The 21,782-nt window shown below is 48.4% G+C and overlaps 1 protein-coding gene across 1 annotated transcript in view; it reads left to right on the plus strand.

Moving 5' to 3' along the window:
• The window catches only part of LOC130578498 (collagen alpha-1(XXVII) chain-like), a 135,750-nt gene extending 113,990 nt beyond the window's left edge, over window positions 1–21,760 (plus strand). Inside the window, exons 38-61 of the mRNA XM_057374623.1 lie at window positions 209–262; window positions 371–478; window positions 1,959–2,012; window positions 2,290–2,343; window positions 6,634–6,690; window positions 6,849–6,902; window positions 7,396–7,449; window positions 8,794–8,847; window positions 10,388–10,441; window positions 10,517–10,624; window positions 10,955–11,062; window positions 12,680–12,787; window positions 14,424–14,477; window positions 15,038–15,100; window positions 15,486–15,539; window positions 16,242–16,277; window positions 16,461–16,478; window positions 16,861–16,896; window positions 17,208–17,234; window positions 17,456–17,521; window positions 17,903–18,071; window positions 18,217–18,326; window positions 19,056–19,274; window positions 19,807–21,760. Coding sequence (XP_057230606.1) covers window positions 209–262; window positions 371–478; window positions 1,959–2,012; window positions 2,290–2,343; window positions 6,634–6,690; window positions 6,849–6,902; window positions 7,396–7,449; window positions 8,794–8,847; window positions 10,388–10,441; window positions 10,517–10,624; window positions 10,955–11,062; window positions 12,680–12,787; window positions 14,424–14,477; window positions 15,038–15,100; window positions 15,486–15,539; window positions 16,242–16,277; window positions 16,461–16,478; window positions 16,861–16,896; window positions 17,208–17,234; window positions 17,456–17,521; window positions 17,903–18,071; window positions 18,217–18,326; window positions 19,056–19,274; window positions 19,807–19,953 — 1,866 coding nt within the window. The 3' untranslated portion in view covers window positions 19,954–21,760. The remainder of the gene's footprint in view (window positions 1–208; window positions 263–370; window positions 479–1,958; window positions 2,013–2,289; window positions 2,344–6,633; window positions 6,691–6,848; window positions 6,903–7,395; window positions 7,450–8,793; window positions 8,848–10,387; window positions 10,442–10,516; window positions 10,625–10,954; window positions 11,063–12,679; window positions 12,788–14,423; window positions 14,478–15,037; window positions 15,101–15,485; window positions 15,540–16,241; window positions 16,278–16,460; window positions 16,479–16,860; window positions 16,897–17,207; window positions 17,235–17,455; window positions 17,522–17,902; window positions 18,072–18,216; window positions 18,327–19,055; window positions 19,275–19,806) is intronic.
• Window positions 21,761–21,782: the final 22 nt, after the last annotated feature.

A 21,782-nucleotide genomic window follows, 5' to 3' on the forward strand; every position in this document is an offset into this window, starting at 1 on the left:
GACCAAACTCAGCCATGCCCAGCTGTATCACCTGTGGGTCGTGGTGTGACCTGCACCATTTCCTGCCCTCCTTGTTGGCTCCCGTGGGTGGGTGAGGATGCTCTCAGGGTTGTGTGTGCCAGGGAAACGACCTGGGAGTGGCTGGTTGGGCTGGCATTTCTTTGCTTTCCCATTCCAACAGCTTTCTTTTCTTTTTTTCCTCTTCCAGGGACCAGAAGGGAAACCAGGAAAACAGGGAGAAAAGGGCAAGCCTGGCCAGAAGGTAGGAACATCTCTCTCTGATAGCATCRCCTCCTCTGGTTCTCATCTTTAATGTTTTCCTGCAGAAGCAGTTTTATCCTCCACTGATGTGAGTGTCTTTCCTCTGCAGGGCAGCAAAGGCTACCAGGGGCAGCTCGGCGAGATGGGATCCCCAGGGAAGCAGGGGCCGAAGGGGAACCAAGGCCCTAAAGGATCCCGAGGTACCCTGGGACCGATGGTGAGAAGAGCTCTGCAGATGGTTGAACACAACACGCAGAAACCTGGCTGGGAATGATGGGCACRGGCCTGAGTGCAGCAGAGAGCCCAGCAGGGGCATCAGGGCACTGAAAGGGAAATGCTGTTGGATGGGTTTAATCAACCAAAACAGTGTAACCCCATTTCTGAGCAGCACAGGAGAGAGCCCGTGGAGTGGTTGGGTTGGTGGCCCGTGAGCCCAGCTCACGTTGCATTGTAGCAGTCCTTCACAACTCCCCAGATAGGCTGAAATTGCTGGAATATTGGGGATTTTTCCTCAGCTGAGTGAGCTGATAAGCTATTTTTTGCTAAGACCTTCCCCTTTGAGACTGCACACTCATGGCAAGAGCTGCTTCCAAGTCAAACTGTGTTATAAGGAACTCTGCCTTGGACTTCTGCCCTGTGCCTACACCCACTCTTGATCTACTTATCTAAAACACTTGGAGCAAGAAGAAATATAGCATGGGAAAGGGTTTGAACTGGGGACTGAAGGTGAGGCTTCCAGAGAGAACATCCATAGCATGGCAGAGAGGGAGAAAGTTAATTTGCTTCAGGTACATGAGGCAAATGCATTGGGACAGCAGGGTTAAGTAAAATTATCTCCTTGTGTACTGCAGGCTGGTGAGGAAACTACTTGCACTCAATTTGATAGAACTGAGTGCAAAAGCAGGAGATATTTATGAACCAGGAATCRTGGTGATGTTTCAGAACAGTAGCAAATGAGTGACGGAGTGATGGTTCAGCTGATAGTGCTCTCCTGCACTAAAAATTACAGCCTCAACATATATCCTCCCTTAATGGCCTTTGACAAAGCCTCCATGGATTATTTCATAAGGAGGCAAAACAATATCTGAGCAACAGTCTGTTGGAGTGGACATGTCTCTGTCTTGTGGAAAGRGCTTTATTCCACACTAAATGGGATTATATGCAAAGGAATCATTTCAATCATCTGCTGGTCTGATTTAACCACTTTGGTTCACTCTGCTAAAGATGCAATTAACAGCTCTTGCAGTGCCCTCATCACAACCCAGAAAACTCCTTTCTGTGCCTCAGAGCCTCAGAATCCACACCAAAAAGTTCCAACCCAACAGTTTAGGATTGGGTGATCCCAACCAAGCCTGGTCTCTGCTGGGCTTCCCAGCACAACCCCAATTTGACACGTGCAGAAGAGCAGATGAAGAGCACACAAATGCAGCCATTCCTGTATCAAATYTGAGTGAGGTGGGATTGAATCTTGCTGCAGGCTGGCAAAGGTGTAGAGTGGCCTCCTGCACCCCTGTCTGTGTGTAAAGGGTTAAAACTGATCAAAAGTGCATCAGGAGCTGCAGCAGAGCTCAGTGGTGGCCAGRACAAGGACTGGCACACTCCACGAGGTGCTGAGCTTTGCTTTGACAGCCCAGTGCATCCTCCTCTCGTGCTGACATCACGGGCTGCTCTCACTGTCCCTGTGTTTGCCTCTCCAGGGAGCTCCAGGAAGGATGGGTGCTCAAGGGGACCCAGGCTTAAAGGGTTACCAGGTAAGGGRTTTGTTTTCATCTCCCAGCTTTTATCTGTTCTGAAATGCAACAAAACTTCCACCCCAGGATGCAAATTGTTCTTGAACCATGATTTATTTCTGATCTCGAGTTCTTTGTCCAGTCTTCACTGCACCCTGCATTGGGTTYATCTCTGCCATGACCCTCGTGTCCCTCCAAAGCTGGCACCACCCAGGATTTGTGAGATCTGCCAGGGAACCGAGGGATTTTCAGTCCCACAGCTCYTCCCTGCCTCTCACCTGCTGTCTGCTCTCCACAGGGACATGCAGGACCACCGGGGCYGATTGGACCACCAGGGCCAAAGGGGGAAAAGGTAAGTTTGGCCATCTCATTTCCCCAGTTTGGCCATCTCGTTTCCCCTTGGACGAGATGATCATCCTGCTGCTGCATCCACACTCTCCCCACCCTGTGGCAGAGACAGAGGGGCCTCCTTGACCACAGAGCCACTTAGAGAGCCCCTCAAAGCTGCAGCCTTGCCTCTGTAGGACACACATGCCACCAGCACGTGCTTCCCAGACACCACGTGCCCTCGTGCCAGAGGCTGAGCCAGCCAGCCTGAGCCCTGGGGATGTGTTTTTCCTGCTTCCACAGAAATTTGCCTCAATCCCCAAGCCAAAAGGAATCAGACTYGAAGCTTTCTGTGCTCAGATGGGAGTAACTCCCTGCACAAAYGAGCTGCTCTCCAGCTCATTTCTCCTCTCCACGGCCCTCGCTCCGTGCTCCTCGTCCCCCACCCTTGGGCAGCCCCCTGGCTGCAGCTGCCCTGACTCAGAGCTCTCTTTTCACAGTGGCTTTCCCCTGGTGTTTTTCCCCTTTTGCTGAGTCAGCAGAGCCATAACCAGTTCAGGCTGGAGCAGTGACTCACGCTTTAATGGTTTCCTGTAACCGTGGAGCCCTGCACATGCCTTCAACTCCCTCCTCCCGACATCCCTCTGCCTGGGGAGAACTCATTGTGACCTTCCAGAACTTAAAGGGGGCTTATCTGAAAGAGAGGAGCAACTTCCTGCAATGGACAGACAGTGATGGGACAAGGGGGGATGGTTTTAAAATAAAAGTGTAATGATTTCGGTTAGATGTTCTCTGCTCAGAGGGTGGTAAAGCGCTGGCACAGGGTGCTCAGAGAAGCTGTRGCTGCCCCATCCTTGGAAATGTCTGAGGTCAGGYTGGATGGGGCTTGGAACATCCTGGGACARTGSAARGTRYCCCTGTCCATGGCAGGGGGTGGAACRAGATGGGCTTTAAGGCCCCTTCCAACCCMAACCATTCTGATTCTCCCTYGGYRTGGGAAGTGATRGTGATGGGGCTGGKCAGTCCCCATGAAGAGGAGAGATGCATGAACTCCTTTTGCTCATTTTCTACTCCCCATCACCAAGAGAGTTCAGCTTTGCCTCTGCACACAGGTGGGAGTGCAGCTGTAGCACAGGCAGGAGTTTCATCACTTATGGAATGAGTTTATAAAGATTTGTCCTTGCTGGGGCTTTGAATGGGTCCCTTCAGCTCAGGCTCCTGGTGTCAGGACACTGTGCTCACACCATGCCCCTTACAGCCAGCAATCCATGGGGCAGGATGAGCTGTTGTGTTCCACTCAGATATTCAAGTGCCTCAGAAATGTTGCTTTGGGGGTGAGCAATGGTCATTGTGCTTTTTCTCTCATTTCCTGCTGCTGAAACTCAYCCACAGAGGAACAGCTGGTGATGTTCCTGCTGCTCCACATCTCCACTCCTGCCTTGCTGAACTTCCTGGCAAGTGTTAGGCAAGCACAACCAGCCCAGGATGATGTTGAGAGCTCCTTGTCAGCTCAGAGGGTTCTCACAGTCCCACTGTCAAATCTTGAGCATCCTGGCAAAAAGCTGTGAGTYGTGACCAGCAAGGTCAGCCATTGACCCTGCAGCCATTGAGATGTGCAGATATTTATCTCCATTGCTTAAGTTGCAGCTATTGTTTTGTTTGAAAACATTTGAAGTTGCCATCTTGAAAGCTGCCMTAATTTCAGTGGCAAATGATCCCCAAATTATTCATCTGAAGCACTCGGTGGAGGACTTTGCCCTTCACCAACAAGAAGTTCCTCTGCAAAAGGACTTCAGAAGAGCACTCCCTGAGTGGATCTGGTGTSAGCAGAGCACAGCAGCGTTGTGATAAATTAATTCTACATGCAAATATCCAAGCTGAAGCCTAATGAAGCCACCAAAGCATCCAATGCACCCTGCTGGGAGCAGTCAGCTCTGGAAATGGCCACTGACAGCTGATCTCACCCATGCTCTCCTGGAAGGCCAAGGGATCTGCTGACACCGTGCTGGGGAGCAGAAGGAGGAGATTCTGAACCAGGAGAGCACCAAGTCATGTGCTGAGCCTCCAGCACCACTTCCTGAAGTATCCAGGTGCTCCACAAAATCTCAAATCCGAGTTTTCTTATCCAYCCTTTTTCTCCTAAGAGTTGCCTGGATCCCAGCCTAAGGACAGACAGATTCCTTCCCTCCAGGCATCTGTAACCTCTCACATGCGTGTGAACATGAAAATGGAAGCCTGAATGTGAGAAATAAAGAGAAAATGGGGATGGGATCGTGATGACTCTGAGCTTTAAGCAATGTGGTAAATGGAGCTGTGCTGGAGGAGGAGGAGATGATGGTGGGGAAGGTTTTCCCTTTCACAGAGAAGAAAGAGGTTTTTGGTGAGAGGCACTGCTGTGGAATTCTGCTCCCTTGTGCCATCCCAGCCAGCTACCCCACCACATTTCATACATTTGCAGCTCCTCAAAGAGGCCTTGCTCAGAGCAGACGCCTGCACTTGGCAGCTGCTTAAAGCACTCCAGATGGGATCCTTTTAAAAATTACAAACTGGTGTATCTCACTGTGGGACAGGAGCCAACAACAACAAGCCTTCCCTTCTTCTCCATGCATTTTCCATTTGTATCCCAACATGTTTACTTTGCTGCCCTTTACTCTAACTTTTTTTCGCTGCAACTTTCCGAAGAATTAGCRCAGACCTTTCATCTCTCTCTCGAGCAGCTGAGGCTCCAGGAAGCTCTGGAGGAACTCGGTCTCTCAGTCCTAGAGCTGACCAGGCTGCAGGATTTTCTCAGGCAGGAGACAGAGGATGAGGTGGGAATTAGGGGAAATGTTTCCTCAAGGGGAAACAAAGCCACGATGGGGGAGAAAATCTGTGAGACTTGATGCTCTTCAAAGGTCCCCAGAATTATGAGCTTTCTCTGAGTTCATCACACTCAGCCCCCAAATGGCAAAGGTGTGCACATCCTGCTAGGGAAGATGCACTCAGTGCCAAGRCTTCTGCATAGTAACAGACACTCTGGGGTGATTTTTTTTTCCCTGAGAGTTGAGAAATGGTGGCTTTGTTTCCCTTCTAGTCAACATTCCTTAGATAGTGGCTAGAAAGCAAACCATTTGCCAGGTATTCTGCTGGCTTCCAGCAGCGAGTTCAGTAGCGCTGGAAACCATCAGCAGAGCCTATAATGCTTTGCTTCCTTTCCTCTCTTCTCTGCCACCCAAATTTCTCTCAGAGGCAGCATCACCAAGAAATTTCCCAAGTGTCCTTTCTATCAGCAGCTGCAACTCAAACAGGAGAGTAACCCAGAGAGGACACCAAAGAGAATTGTAAATACACCAGAAAGRGCTGGTGCAACCACAGAGAATTAGAGAAGTCTGTGAAAAACTTGGCTCTGCAGTGTTTGGGTATTTGGATGCTGAAGGCTTTTGGAGCTCCCCAAGCACCCCAAATACAGCAGCTCCCTCAGACTCCCTCTCTCCAGCAGTGCAGCATCAAAGGAGCTCTGAGATGTGCTCATGCTAAGGAGCCAAAGTGCCAGAGACTGCGATGGAGTCGTCACAAACTGGAGGAGCTGGAATGCAGAGTTCTTCCACGGGGAGCACAGAAACAGCCTGACTGAGCTAGACTGCAGAGCAAACAGGACATGGTGACCCCGAGTGAYTTTCACAACAGAATTTAAAAGGAGAGTGTCTCTGTTAAGTCTTGAGGGAATCTCTCTGTGGATGCTTTGGAGAGATCTCAGTTATAAATAAGCCAGGTGATGTTATCTACCAGCCAAACCATGACTCTGAGCTCGTACTGTGGAGCATCCAGCAAGGAGAGGAGAGTGTCAGAGGCTSTCTMACCTGGMTGATTGTAAATTGAGCCCACAATGRTGGAACACAACCAAGGAGCCCATCCAGACCACCCGTGCTCCCAGGACAGCCCAGACAGCACTCAGAGAGGGTGGGGAAATGCTTGATTAAAGAGTTTGGTTGAACTGTCAGCAATAAAATTCAGAGGCAGAGAGCTATTTCCCATATTGTCCTAATTACATCCTGCTTGCTTAGTTTTGGGAATTGTTGAAAATAACCCTTTGCACCTGGTTACTTAGGGAGGAGAGTTARACCAGGCAGAAACAGCCACCAGAAACCAGGAAAGCAATGTGAAGAGTCAGTGAAACAAACAAAATAAAATTTGTTTAGTCTTTCTTTGGATGAAAAGCGAGTAAATTCAACAGAGGCCTTGACTTCCCATGGCATGGGAGGACTGGATAAGGTCTGAACAGAAGCATCTGCTGTAAAATCTGCTGTTTATRTTAATACTAACATTTCATTCACAGGGAGAACAAGGTGATGACGGGAAGGTAGAAGGCCCACAGGGTCCACCTGGAGACAGAGTAAGATGTTAAATCCCTTCTCTGACCAATCCTGGCCTGATTTTTGTGGGTGGAATATTTGGGTTGCAGCCTTTCTTGTAGAGCATGTCCAAACTATTGAGATATTGCAGATGACATTTTGTTTACATCCACCCTAAGTCTTTGTTGTGCTCTTGCAGGGCCCTGTTGGTGACAGAGGCGATCGAGGGGAGCCTGGAGACACTGGTTATCCTGTGAGTCTTGTCCCAAATGCATGATTCAGAAATGTTTGCCCTGGGGAAGTGCTCCCAGCCCACAGAAGTGCCCAGCAGTCCCGGTTCCTGATCTGCTGTTGTCCCTGCTCAGTGCTGCACACAGTCAYGATTCACACAGGGAATAATTCAGTTGTCTTTACAGAAAGAAGTAAAAACTTTGCTGAAAAGTCAGCACCTCACCCTGCCAGGCACTGCCTGAGCACCTGAGGCTCTCACAATGAGCAGAACCAGCCGAGCAAAGGTCTCTGATTATCAAGGAGACACCCTGGGCAAGGTGTGTACAAGAGAGGCCATGTCAGTGCTGGAAAATTTTTATTTTGTGCCCGTGGCTGTAGATTTCTCTTCAAAGCATATCCACAGGAGCATGGGCACCACCCACACCTTCACCATTCCTGCCCCACACAGCATGTTTCACTCATTTTTCTTTCTCAAAAGAACAAAGCCATGCTCCTTCTCTGTTTTTTTATTTAAGGGTCAAGAAGGGCTTGATGGAGAAAGAGGAAAACCTGGACAGCAAGGCTTACCTGTAAGAGATGCTGCTTTATTGTAAGCTACCCAGTGCCCCAGGAACAGGAGAAGGAGGGGGGTGGGAAGGGCTGCAGCAGGAGCTGTGGTGAGCTGTGAAATGTGGGCATTTCCATCAGCCAGACCTTTGGAATGGGCATTTTGAGCCACATTTGAGACTATAAATGGGTGACAAAACAGGGAGCACTCCCAGGGCCTTTTTCCAAAACCATCCCTTCTGAATGGTCCATGAGGGAATGGAAATCTTAGGAGAGGGGTGATGGGAGATGACAATGACAGTGGAAGGGCCTGCTTGGAAATTATCCATTTGATGACCATGTTATACTGCCTGCAAGTTGTTTCCTTTCAAACTTGGTGAAAGACTAAATTAAATCCAAATTCAAAGGAAAGACTTTCTATTCCCTTGCTATATACAGTAGCATCTGATCTTTACATGTGGCTGTTGCAACTGTGAGTGCAGCAGCACATTAAATGTAGTTTGTATTGAGAAATAAAGTTGAATCAATTCCCACTCTTTGTAAGGATGCTGGGAAGAACAACAGATTCTATTTTGGGGTAAAATTGCAGTGCTCTGTCACATGGCCCAGAAATGAGTAGAGCTGCTGCATTCCCCAGTGGATGCAGTTTATTTGGGGGGTGTGGCAGCCCCTCAGATGATTCAGATGGAAGCAGGAGCTTTGGAATGGCTTTGGTAAAGGTCCATTAGAAGCCTCAAAAACAAGCTGAAGAAAGAGAGCTCTGCAGGGAGTCCTTCCTGATTTAATGTTAGACCAGAAATTTCCGCTGACAAATACAGACCAAAAAACCCCAAACCTGGATGGCCAGGAGAAAAGACTGAGATGGGCATGCTGGGGGAGAGATCAGTCAAAGAGCACTGAAATGCCCTCTCTGCTTTACTCCATGGGCAGTTTTCTCAGCCCTGACCCCCAGGTGAAACCAGGGCAAGGGCTGAGGTGCAAAGGAGGTGGCAGCAGCAGGGACTGTGCAAATTGCTCATTCTGCACAGTTTCTGCACAGTTTCTGCACACAGGCTCCTTCCTGCCCTCAGCACCGCTCTCCAGGCACCATCTGGAATCTGCTGAATGATTTCCACAAGCACAGGCACCACCCAAGTGAAGGGCAGAATTGCTTCTTCTCCAATCTGACACCCTGTTAAATGCTCTCTGGAGACAGCTCCTTGCTCCTTTTTCCCCAGGGGCCTGTCTGAGCACAGGCTGTTTCCCTGAATTGTTTCCATACAGTCAGCCTTGTCAGGGCACAAAAAAAAAATGCTGTTCTTTGTACTTCATGCAAGATACTGCCAGAAGAGAATTTTAASCAGATTTTTCTTGCTTATGTTTTGTAGGGGGATCCTGGATCACCAGGCAAGCCGGGAGCAAAGGGATCCAAAGGTGATGTGGTAGGTTTCAGCAGGGTGGATTTATGGTGTCCCAAGTTTAAAGAAAATGTCTAATTAAGAGGACTCTCATGGTTTTGCCCAGCATGTGGGATTTTTGCCTATGATCTGTGCCTTGAAAGGCTGTGGGGAACCTTGTGGGAGGGCTGTAAATGTGGTTTTGGGTGTCCAAACCCRAAAGTTTGTTGGCTCAGTGGAGCTGGAGAAGATCAAGATGATTCCAGCTCCAGCATGACGGGTGACTCCTGGGCAGGTCTCTGGTCCCTGCCATGGGTTGTGTCTCYTTCCCATGCCCTGTTTGTGCTGCCTCCAGCCCCAGCTGGCTCATCCATCCCCAAGGAGGGCTGAGCCAGGCAAGAGTCTCTCCCTTGCGTTTGAACCATAAACTTTTCTGGCTCGAAACCTTCCGTGTTTGGAGTCCATTAATCCATGGAGTTGTTTCTTGGATTGSTCCCTCTAACTTCTTGTCCTTATTGAGCAAGAAAACTCAGCACACATGGGTCCTTCAGGGTTCATTGGGGCACTTCATACCTACTCCTACCTCCACATCTGGCTGCAATGACAGCTTGCTAATTATTCTCACAGACCAGRGACTTTATTTGCTGAAACACAACTATGTGATCTCAACACTCAGCAAATTCCTGCTCTCTCTTGGCAGATGTCAAGGTTTTTAATCTGACCCTGCTGGGGGTAATGCCAGAAGATGGTTTTAGGTCTTYTTGGCGAGAACTGTACCAGGTGATAAGATAAAAACATCCTGCCCATCGATGGAGAATCTGGAACTGCCTTTGGGTCTAATGAATAGCAGGGAAAGCACCCCCAGGAATATTTCCTTCATGTAGCTGGCTGGTCTGACTCTCTGCAGATGGAGAAACAATGCACAGAGAACGAGTTCTTCTATTTAAAAGTGCTTTAGTCCATGACCTCACTAAGAGAGCCCTAGTGAAGGTGATGAGGCTGTGTTTTCCATTCATCCTGCACAAATTAATCCTTTTTGCAGCTAATAAACCTCAGGAGTATTTCTTTCATGCCTTTATTCACAAAGCAGCATTGCAAATTTCAGACAGAAGACACCCTCTTTAATTTCCATTAGCTTTCCAAAACAGAGGGAGCTACTTCTCAGAGAGAAGCTCCTCCTGAACACGCTCAGAGGACTCGCTGTGTCCTGGGTTTGGTGTCAATGAGCTGATGGAGGACTCAGGTTTTCAGCATCTTGTTCTAATGTTTGCCAGTGCACCAAGTCCTCCCTCGAGTTCMTCCTGCTTTATTTGTCCTCATCTGCTCTGTATTAGGAAAAATGTAGGTCCTTGCCTTCTAGCTATTCATTCCTGCCCTAGAACTCTCAAGACATACGAAGAATCACTTGTAATAAAACCAAATAGCAGCTCATTCCCCAGCGCCGGAGCAACTGACTGTATAAATCTCCCTTTTATAAAACTCTTTCCAATCATTATCCAAAAGCACACCCTGAAGTCAGGRTCCCAAGTGGAGCTGTGCTAGARCTGCTGCAATTTTAGATTCTTTCCYTTTTTTTCACTTGCAGGGTCAAAAAGGAAAGCAAGGAGCACGGGGCASTGCAGGGAGCAGAGGCTCACCGGTAGGTGAAAATTCAGTTTTTTGCMCCAGGAAATGCTGTCTGGGAGCTCCTTCTCTAACACTTCTGTGATTTTAGGGCATCCTTGGGCTGCCAGGTCCTCGAGGAGTGGTGGGAAGGCAGGGTCAGGAGGGTGCCCCTGGAGTGGACGGAGTGCCYGGGAAGGACGGCGTGCCTGGGGTTCTGGTAAGCTCCAACTGCAACCTTAGGGCATCAACAGCAAATGTAATGTAATTTAGGAACTGGAAAACCACAGGTTAACACAGGAGAAATGATGATCCAGCTCTGGGTATTCCAGTGTCCATGTACCCAGAGTGGACCTTCCCACATCTCACTCACACACAGGGGCAGGAGAGCTGGAAATACAGCGGGGTTTCAGCCTGGAAAAAACTCACAATCTGCAAACCAACCCTGCTCCTCGCTGAGGGCAGAATCCCACCACTCCCCTGTCCCCCAGAAGCAGTGCAGAAGGGGAAAGGGCTTTGTTTCATAACCTCCTGTGTGTTTCTTTTCTAGGGGGAGCAGGGTGACGATGGGGAAGAAGGTGTGACYGGGATGTCAGGCAAGAGAGGGAACCCCGGCGTGCCAGGACTCCCAGGGGCACAGGGACCACCAGGATTCAAGGTGAGATTCTGTCTCCCAAAAACGCTGCTGTGGGTGACCCAGGCTGAGAATCTGATGTCAGAGCTTGAACTCTCCAAGGTCTAATAGATTCTCAGTTCCTGCTGCCATCTTTCACTCACTAGAGGGTCTGTAGATATTTTTTCTCATTCATCCATCCCTCCATCCATTTTCCTGACATTCATTCACAGCAGCTGAATGTCYCAGAGACCTTTCCTCCTTTACCAAAGGAGCTCAGGAGCCTGCAGACACACATACCCACACTACAAACACTTCAGCCTTTTGTCATTAGAAACCTGGCTTGAAAAAACGTGGAGAGGTTACGGAGGAACTGCTACAGCCCACCTGTGGGATGTCCAGAATGGACAACTCCATGGGAAATTCAGGTGTTCTAGCTGTTCTGCAAGGCCTGAACTGCTGGAGGAACATTTGTTCTGCTTGGTTTTTAGCATATTTGCTGGATTAGAGTGACTGGAGCCTGTATGGGCTTGGACACCACGCTGKGGGGAAGCAGGGACAAGCTGCTTTAGTGACCCTGGGCTTTCTTCCTGGTCCTTGCCCTGATCCAGACTCGCCACAGGATCTAAACTGGACCCACTGCAATTCAGTTGTTTGTAGAATGACTGTAAATAGGAAGACTCCAGCTGGGTTTGCAGAGGCTCTGGGATCTGATTTAAATTAGGGCTCCATAGCACATCGCCCTTGATCTGTCACTTGCTGCCCTCCAGCTGCCTTGGGCAGAACAACAGGAGGTGACTGGCAGACTCGGTGTCCCTGTCACACATTCACACCCTGCCTCCAGGGGAATTTGGTGCCCYTTTTCCAGCTTTTCCACCACCCTGGGCTCTCCCTGCCTTTGCTCCTCTCTCCCAGTCTGCTCCAGACTGAGCAGCTGGAGCTTGTGCTGTTCCTCAGGGGAAGAGCTGGGGATCAAAGTGTGGTGGTGCTGGGGAGTAGAAAAGCCTCTCTGGACTGAAGCTGTAGAGTTAAGGCAGGGGAAGATGTTGGCTTTGCTGCCTCTGGACTCAAGTCCTGCAGTTGAAGTCTTGGCATGCCTTCAGCATTTTCCATGAATTAATCATCAATTGCCATCCTGCTGGGGGGAAAGATTGTGGGAAGCTGCAGGGCAGGACAAAGACTGTAGGAAGCACAAAGAGAAGACACTTGATCCCTTCTCTCTCCTCACCCCCATGCAGGTGGGACAGCTCTGCTGAGGCTCTGTGGGCAGCCCAGGAGGGGACACGGCCATGGTGTCACCCTGTGACATGGCAGGTGTCATCCTGAACAACCTGCCTTAGACCAGGGGCATCCCCTGATGGAACCACATTCCTTCCTTGGCCCCATGAGCCATTCTTTCCTTAGCTCCATGAGCCATTCTTTCCTTAGCCCCATGAGCCCCATGAGCCATTCCTTCCTTAGCCCCATGAGCCATTCTTTCCTTAGCCCCATGAGCCATTCTTTCCTTAGCCCCATGAGCCATTCTTTCCTTAGCCCCATGAGCCATTCTTTCCTTAGCCCCATGAGCCATTCTTTCCAGCTCTCCATCTATGGTTATTTCAGCTGAGCGCTGTTATATTTAGCTCCTGTCCATTGGAATTACTCGAATTCTGTTATTTTTAGGGTGAAAGAGGATTGCCTGGACAGACTGGCCAGCCAGGGAAGCGAGGATCTCCAGGAGGAACAGGCCTTCCAGGGAGCCCTGGTGACCCAGGAGCCAAAGGACAGCCGGTTAGTGACCCCTGGGAGGGGCTGGCAGGGCAGCCCACATCCTGCTTGAGTGTGATTCTGGGACAGATTGGGACTAAAACATAAAACAAGGCATGAGATAAACCCAAACTACTCAACTCAAATACACTTGTTGGGATATTTTATACAAAACCCTGTGCTGACAGTTTTCGAGCTGAAAGACAGTAGCCAACACCACCATATATCAATTTGTCGTTGCTCATAGATCAAAGTCACAGATCATTTTGTCTCTGTAACACAAGTGACACATTCATTTGCCCCATATTGTCACATCTTGATTTGCTGCAGAATTAGTGACCGTGTCCCCTTGGCTGAGATGACTCCTTGGCATTGAAATCCTTCTGATTTCCTGTGTGCTTTTGCCTGAAATTCATCTAGAAAGGAGGCTTGGTTGATTCTCCTAATGCAGGAAAGACCTTATCCCTCAGTTAGTAGCAGTTTTCCTTTCCAGGATCCAAAAATGAGCACTTAAATCAATTTGRATCCTTGGAAAGTTTCTTTGCTCCACCAAGCCCAACCAAGCCCTTTCTTGCCAAGCAGTTTCTCACTGTCATGACAGGGAAACTCCCCGACAGGGAGGTTTCTAGGATGACTCTGGAGCAACCTTGTAACAAAAAAAAAAGGTGGTGGAAGCCCCATCAGTTGGGTCATTTACAACTAAATGGACAAATCTCTATGAAACACCCCAAAAAGCACAATCAGAATGGGTGACACAGTCCTGCTGAGAGGCCAGGACTTTTCTATTTTCTATATCCTTTTCTATCTCTGATGTTTCTAACATTGGAGAAGAATCATCTGGTGAAAGTTTCTGACCCCTTTTAAAAAAAAAAAAAAAACATTGAATCATCTTGAATTTTGACATCTGAGAAGCCCAAAAATCTCAAAGGATGACCATCTCAAATATGCTTAAGGGAAGGTGTTTACATAAGAACATGCTACACAGGGTGGGTTTTTTATTCTCAGAGTGCATGCTATGTGCTGATTCAAGCTTGATGGCCTTCCAACTATTTTATTATTATTTTTCTTACAAAATTGAGGAAAAATCCCTGCAGAGTTGAATAGGAAAAGAATTAAGGGATATGCATGGTTTTCCTGGGTTTGAGTGGGAGGTTATGTTGTAGGAACATGCACTTTTTTAACAGCTTGAATGAGCATAGTTTGAATTTATCCTTTAGTAGGTCAGCCCAGTTGGTATTAGCAATAAAAGAAGAGCTTGTTTTGAAGGGCTTTGGGGCTGTTATTTTGCAGCATGAACTTCCARGATCAATCTCAGAGTAGATGCTCTCCATCCTGCTTCTGCTGGAGGTGGGCCAAGCCAGAGAAGCATCTGCTGGAAACAGTGCAGGTTTGCCTCCCATTTTGGGGGCAAAAAGGTGGCATTGGTGAAATCTAAAGGATCGAGTGAGTTGTTTCCAGCCTGATGTTTGTGTAGTTCCTCCTAGAAAGAATGAAGTTTTTCTCATTCTTTCTCATCAGTCCTGCTTGGGCTGAAGGATACTCATGGATTTCTCTTTCTCTGAAGCTGCTGAGCTCTTGGTGCATCTCTGGGTGACATCTCCAGCCATCAGTGTGAACTGACTGTTGTCCTTTGTTCTTGTATTTGTCTTGGCTAACACAGGGAGACTTTGGCGAGGCAGGATTTCCAGGGATTGCAGGACTCTTTGGGCCAAAGGTAAGAGGCTGCAGGTGGCCAGTTGGGTTTTTTGTGTCTCTGAACTGGGGACAGGTGATGCCAAACTCACTGCATTGCAACAGAAACTATGCAAATTTAATTTTGATCCCAAATTTTTTTAGTTTATCAATCTTCATTTGTTAAATGAGTGTCTGCAGACATACTCTTTGTTGGAGTTTATTCCTTTTAAAATGGGTTAGAGGGGGAAAGGGCCATCCTACAGACCCTGTGGCTGTTTTCCCCCTTTCTGATATTTGTATTTCCTGCATCAGCCATCAGCCTGCACCTCAGGCAGCAATGTGCATCCCTAACACTTGAACTGAAATTTAGATTCATTTTATCAGCATATCATTTCCCTGGTRAAGAGGGAACTGTTTGTTTTCTGTYRRAAGTAAAAGCCTTGCAAAACARGAGTGGGAAAAGRATYTACAATAAATTAGACTTTCCTATTGCCATATACAAGAGGCAGCACCTCTGTCCTTAAAGCAGAGCTGTAAGTGAGGACATAAACACAGGGTTTGATGATTTAATGGACCTGACATCTCATTTTTTGCTCACAGGGCCCCCCAGGAGACCTTGGGTTCAAAGGCATTCAGGGACCACGTGGGCCACCAGGTCTCATGGTGAGTGGTTTCCCAGTTTGTGGGTTTGGGAGGAATTTCTTCCCTCATCCCCATTTCTGTGAGGAKCCCAGTGCTCGAGGCCATGGCAGAACCTCTGAGCCCCACAGCTGCAGGTGACCACATCTGCACAGGGCTTGGAGACAGCACAGAGCACTCCAGCTACACCAAAATCCTTCAGCTTTTGGGATTTCTAAGGTTTAACCTGGCTGGTGGCAACCTTACCATGAAGGCTTGTGTCTCTTGGGTTTTTATTCCAGCTACAGCAAATATCCACCACCAAGGTGCTGAGAAGCAGCAAAGATTCAGAGATTGTCACTGAGGCTGCCCTGGTGAAAACAACAGTCAGCTCCCATGTGGTGGCTCACAAATGCCTTCTCTTTTCCAGGGAAAAGAAGGAATTATTGGTCCACTCGGCATTCAGGGTCCCACGGGAAGCCCTGTAAGTATCCACACTTTTTTCCTGCCTGTGTTTTTCAGAAAAGTTTCAGTGCATGARATCCAAGATGTTTGAGGCCCACATAAGAAAACCCCAAATCCTGCTGCAATGAGGAAAACAAAACGGGTTTTCAGATCAGCAGCTTCAGGAAAGTGCAGGCTCAGTCTCTGGCTGCATAGATAATTGCTGGGAGATTATTAGCTGGAAAGTGCAATACATAAGTGCAAGGTTTTCAATGGACTGGAAGACAAGAATGTTATTGCAGATTTTTTGAAAGCCAGGTTTTCCAAAGAACTTGGCCTGAGGGGGCAAAAAAACACATTTAAATAACTTTTTTTAAAAATAAAATAGATGTATTAAACTGGGAACCATTTGATTTTGGGAAATGTTATAAATCCYTGCCTGCCCTGAAATGCCAAAGGCCCTGAGCACAGAATAAAGATCAGGTCAGTGCTTTGTGAAAACACAAGCACAGCCCTGCTCAGAGCTTAGTCCAGAGGCTGCTACAGGCAGAGGTGAAAACCAGTGAGATGAACTCAGATATTGCCAAAACAGCCAGGAATGGCATTTTTTTTGCTTTGGGATGGGGAGGCCAATATCACACCCTGAGCTGATGAGTTAGAGATGCGTTTGGGTCCTTGCAAAGAGCTCCTGGGGGGCAGCACCAGTGAATGGTCACTGACAGCCTCCTCCTGTGCTTTCCAGGGKCCCAAGGGAGACAAAGGCAGCCGTGGGGAGATGGTAAGTGCTGCTCCCACCCCCAGGTACCCCTAAGAGGGTCCCTGACTTTGAACAATCAAGCTGTGGTGTCTCCAGTGCAGCCCTTGCACAAACACCTTGCATAAACACCATAAGTGCATAGGGAGATTTTGGGTTAGTAATCAGCATTTTCTGACTGCTTCTGCCTTTTTTTTTTTCCTGCAGGGTCTGCAAGGTCCAAGGGTAAGTACCTGACATCCCTTTTTCTGATTGATGTCTTGTATTCAAATAAAGCAGTTGTTTTTAGCAAGTGTAACGCTGCAGGGTGGGCAACTGCACACGTGGAATGTGAGGAGTACTTGGGGACAAGGCTTTGGTGACAACTGAGGAGTCAAAAGGGCTGGGAACCAGGGATGCAGCAGGAACAGACCAGGTGCAGACAGATGTGCCCAGAGCTGGCAGATGGACTAAACAGAGCCATCCCCTGTCTCTTGAAAGCTTTAAGGGACAAGGTGCTGTGAGGTGTCAAAAATCCAGCTGGGAATAGATCCCTGCTGGTGAAAACCATGAGAAATGGAAATGAAAACTGGAGATACTTCACTAACTGATGCCACTCTGTCTTTAGGGTCCTCCAGGCCCACGAGGACACCCTGGCCCTCCGGTATGTATGAGTGGGAAGAGTTCATTCCTGAAACAAGCCCAATGATTGCCATGGTGCTCTCCAAGGGGGCTGCTCCCTCACTGGGAATTATGGCTTAGCCTCATTCCCCTATGCAAAACCCTGTGTGTGAATGGGCCAGTGTTCCTTGAGTCCAAACCATCCCCAAGGGTTTTATAAGACAGCACTGTTGGCTCTCTCTGCCCTGAGGGGCTCCAGGGGAACAGGGATTTCAAAAAGCCACAGCTGAGTATCTCTGCAATAGTGACTGAGCARTTTTCTGGCTGATGCCCCTTTTCTCCTTTGATTTCCAGGGACCACCAGGAGTTCCAGCCTCATTTGTAAGTAGCCATTCTCTGTGTGTTTGTTAACGATGATGATGATCAGTCCTGCAGAGCCAAGGGGCTGCTGGCACCCTGRTCACACACTCAGGTCCAGCAGGACAGGCTGTGTTAGCAGAGCAGTGCTTGAACTGCAGCCTCACATTGTCAGAGGCTGGACATGCCCTGATGCAAGAAAACACTTCTCAATCTCAGTTCCCATTTTTTTCACCCCACACCAGCAGCAAGACGGCTTTGGGGCAGCTTTCCAGACACTGATYGACTCCAACACCGCGCTCAGGACAGAGGTACGAGGGCACTTCTGAACTCCCTGGTTTTTGATTGAGATAGGGGCTGGGAACAGTCACAGCAGCTCTTCCTGTGTGCAGAAAGTTTATACAAAGCCGTGATTTGTCACCATTCCAGTGGAATATCTGCAGTTTATGTATGCAAAGGTCCAGTTAAAGGATATGGTTCTGATTTGTGGAGCTTCAGACCTCCTGATTTTGCCATCATGACTTCTTCAGTGAGATCCTGTTTGGGACAAGACAAGGCCTGTGGGTCATGGCCCCAGCCAGCACAGCCTGTCTTTGACCCACTGATTTTTCCCAAAATGATGCAGAAATCCTTGTGGTTACAGCACCTGTTCCCCCCAAGGCACCCCTGACTTTGCCTCCTTTTCTCTCCAGGGTTACCAACATCCAGACCTTCTCATGCTGGACCATGGAGGGGAGATCTTCAAGACTCTACACTACCTCAGCAACCTCATTCAGAGCATCAAAAGACCCCTGGGAACCAAGGAGAACCCTGCCCGCATCTGCCGGGACCTGATGAACTGTGAACAGAAGATGAACGATGGTACGAAGCCCCGATGGTGCAAAGGCTGCATCATCCACAGGGATGTCACACGTGGCCTCCTTCCCTGGGACCAAAACTCTCCTTTTCTCATTCCCAGAAAAGGTTAAGAATCCTTTGTCAATCCCCAAATCCTCTCTTTCTGCAGGTACCTACTGGATTGACCCCAATCTTGGCTGTTCCTCAGACACCATCCAGGTCATCTGYAACTTCACCAACGGTGGCCAGACGTGTCTGAGCCCTGTCACTGTCTCCAAGGTGGGCACAGCTCAGCCCCAAACAGCCTTTCCCTCACTGCTATTGCCAAATATTGACTCAGGGTGTGTTGTCCCAGGACACTGGACAGTGACCATGRGGACAGAGCACACGAGTTTCTCTTGGAGACAGCATTAGTGACACTCTGAACTGCTCTCAGGAGTTAAAAAACACACCTAAGGCTGTTATTGACTCTTGTCAAGACAAAGCCATGTGTTCCAGTGATGTTTAATGAACTCACAGCCTTAATGTGACCRGTAATTTCACAAACACGCTGCTCTCAAATCCTTTATTGAATTAACTTAAGTTCAGGTCACTCTCACATTTTGTTTTCCCCCACCTGGAAAAGTGAGGTCAGCCTAAATACACAAGTTTGCAGTGATGTTAATGCTGCAGGATGTTTCTTGAGGATGTACCTGTACTAAAAATACAAATAACAGTATCTGGGSCTTGTTTGCAGATGAACCAGAACCTGCTTTGCAAGCTGTATCAAATTCGAAGTTTACATTCTTTTGGACCTTCCAATTTGTTCTGCAAAGCAAAGGATTTGCTGTGTCCCCATGAAAACTTTCCAGAATGATTTGGCCCGTGGCCCTGATGCCCATAGTGACACCAGACCCTGCTCTGGACACCAGTGCAGAGTGAAGCAGAGCACAGGGACCYCCTTTGCTGTCCCACCTTGCACTAAAGCTGCTCCCCTCAGCCCCTGTAACCTCTCTGTCACCTCCACAGCTGGACTTTGACATCGGGAGAGTCCAGATGAACTTCCTGCGCCTGCTGAGCTCCGAGGTGGTGCAGCACATCACCATCCACTGCCTCAACACCTCTGTGTGGAGGGAGGGCTCCTCTGAGCAGCCCTCGGACAAAGCCGTGCGCTTCAGGGCCTGGAACGGGCAGATGTTTGAGGCAGGAGGGCAGCTCAGGCCAGAAGTGGCAGCTGATGATTGCAAGGTACGTGGCTGGGAAAGAGGGAGGAGGTGGAGAAAATGCCAGGCTTAGCTCGAGAAACACCTGTGCTGCTCATCCCGCAAGGGAGAAGGGCCAAGTTTACTTGTTCTCCACTGATTTTCCAGTCTGGGATGATAGAGCAGCTCCTGTGAAGCAGATGGCCTTCAGAGAGAAAGCAAAAGCTGAARTTGTGAAGTTACCTGTGATTTTTGGCAGCAGTTAAATGGCAGGAGGGAGAATGGCCCCACAGGGGTGGTGACAGTGGTGCCACACAGAGCCAGGAGCACAGGGCTGCACTCGGGCTCACAGCATTGGGAGGTTGTGTTGGTGGTACCACTCAAGCTCAGTTTGCATCAGCCTGATAAAGGGTTCCCAAAACGCTCTCTAAACCCACCCCAAACCTGCTGAGAGCCTGAAGGACACTCCCTTGTCCTGCTCAGGGATTTTCAGGCTTACACCTTGTGGAAAATGCTCCTTTCCAGCAGAACCCAGCCCTGGCTCACCAGCTGTGTCTCTGTCCCCTGTCCCCGCACAGATCCAGGACGGACGCTGGCACCGGACGCTCTTTTCCTTTCGGACACAGGACCCTCAGCAGCTGCCCATCGTCAACATCTACAACCTGCCCCCGTCCGAGCCAGGAAAGCAATACCACCTCGAGGTCGGCCCCGTCTGCTTCCTTTGAACCAAGCCATGGAAAGCAGGCTCAGGCTCCCAGCCTGGCCTCACAGGGGCTCTCTGCAGAAGGACAGCTGGGCTGGATCCTTTGGCTCAAGGTCTCCCAGAGCCCCACAGTGATCTACTGAACTCAGCTGTTGTTGAAAGGAGGAGGAGCAGGGCGTGAGGGAAGCGGGTGTCTGTCGGGATGTGAGCAGTGAAAAGGGATCAGGGGACTGAACGCTGCGGTTCCACACTCAAAGCTTTTTCCGTGACCAAAGAAAACATTGAGAGAAACCTCAAGCAGCTTGCAGCGTGTGGGTTTTGTTTGTTGTTTCACACCCCGCCCCTACCCCTACCCATTTTTGTCTGGTTCCTGAGTTACCAAATTTTTTTTTTCCATTTGAAAAAGAAAAAAAAAATAATTAAAAAAATAGAGCTTCCCTCTCAGAGCTTGTTGCCTTCTGGACAGCCACGTGCTGCATCAGGTCTCCCAGGCGGAGCTGCAAGTTGAATCTGGCTGCTCTGTTGTACAGGAAGCATTTTGATGTGCAATATTAGAAGAAACAAAATATATATATTATATTATTTAAAGCAAAAAGAAAAAGGAAAAAAAAAAAAAAAAAAAAAAAAGCTAAGTTCCTCCTTCCATGAGTTTAACCAACACCCCCTCTCACGTTGGTGTTGGAGTAGGGGATTGTCCCGAAGCCAAGAAGGGGGAATGGAAAGAGGAGAGGGGAAGAGATTGGTGCTAAAATAGAGAGAGGGAATGGGCTCGTCTGATTTGTTTCTACCTCTCACTGTGAAATCTCTGGTGCTCTTAAAAAAGTGTCTTATTTTATATATATGACTTTATTTAAGGTTGTGAAGGTGCTACAGTGTCTTGCCACAGACCCARAAACAAGCCCCATAGGATCATCTCTCTCTGGGAAGAGAGGAGATTATGGATTATGTTCCACAGCTGAATAAATCAGAGAAACAGCGGCCTTAAAAGGGATCCTTCAGTGGCCATGGGTGTCAATAATAACCCACACCATGGCCAACATCACTTACAGGATAATTTACAAGCAGATTTCCTTTTTTTTTTTTTTTTTTTTTTCATCAGCACCTCACTGCTTTGGGAGGGGAGTGAGGGACACAGCTCACCTGAAGTGTTGAGCCTCAGAGAGCTCCTTTGGAGTCGCTTGTCAGGTGCTGGGTTGGGCTCTGTGAGCTGCCCACGACTCCCTGGGCTCAGCTCATGTTCAAGCCCAGCTCTGCAAACCCTTCCCTTGGCCCCTCTGTCAAGACTGACATGATGGTACCTTGTTTCAGAACCCAGCCRAGCTTGGAAGGGTTTTGTTTTGTTAAGTTTTGTAGAAATTTAGTCTCTATATGTAAATTTGGAGGATTTTTTTTTTTTTAAAGAGGATAATTATGGTAATCTTTAATTCTATATAAGGAATAATATTGATGTAATCAGAGCTGTACTGTATCAGAAACTCTTCAGTGCCTGTTTGGAGTTTTCATGTCTCATATGGACTATGGATTTTATTTTTTTGAGGAAAAAAAAATTATCTGTGAGTCTCTCTTTGTATATTCTTCTTCTTTTTTTTTTTTGTCACTACTGCCTGCTGGTTGGTTTCCAACCACCATCAGAAAAGGTTAACAGGATCTGTCCCAAATACCTCGCCCTCCTCGCAGCCCCTGCCAGAAATACCTCACCCCCAGGCCAAAATCACCACCACCCATCAGTCACTGCCTCCCCCCACACTCCAGATCTCTCCATCTCTCATCCCATGCCATTGGTTTTGTGTTTTCTCAAGGCTGCATTTACCATTTGTTCTCATTAAAGATTTTTTTTTCCTTTTCTTTTTC

The sequence above is a fragment of the Malurus melanocephalus genome, unplaced genomic scaffold (assembly GCF_030028575.1).
Source record: "Malurus melanocephalus ecotype Western Australia unplaced genomic scaffold, MMel_1.1 scaffold_230, whole genome shotgun sequence".
Lineage (NCBI taxonomy): Eukaryota > Metazoa > Chordata > Aves > Passeriformes > Maluridae > Malurus > Malurus melanocephalus.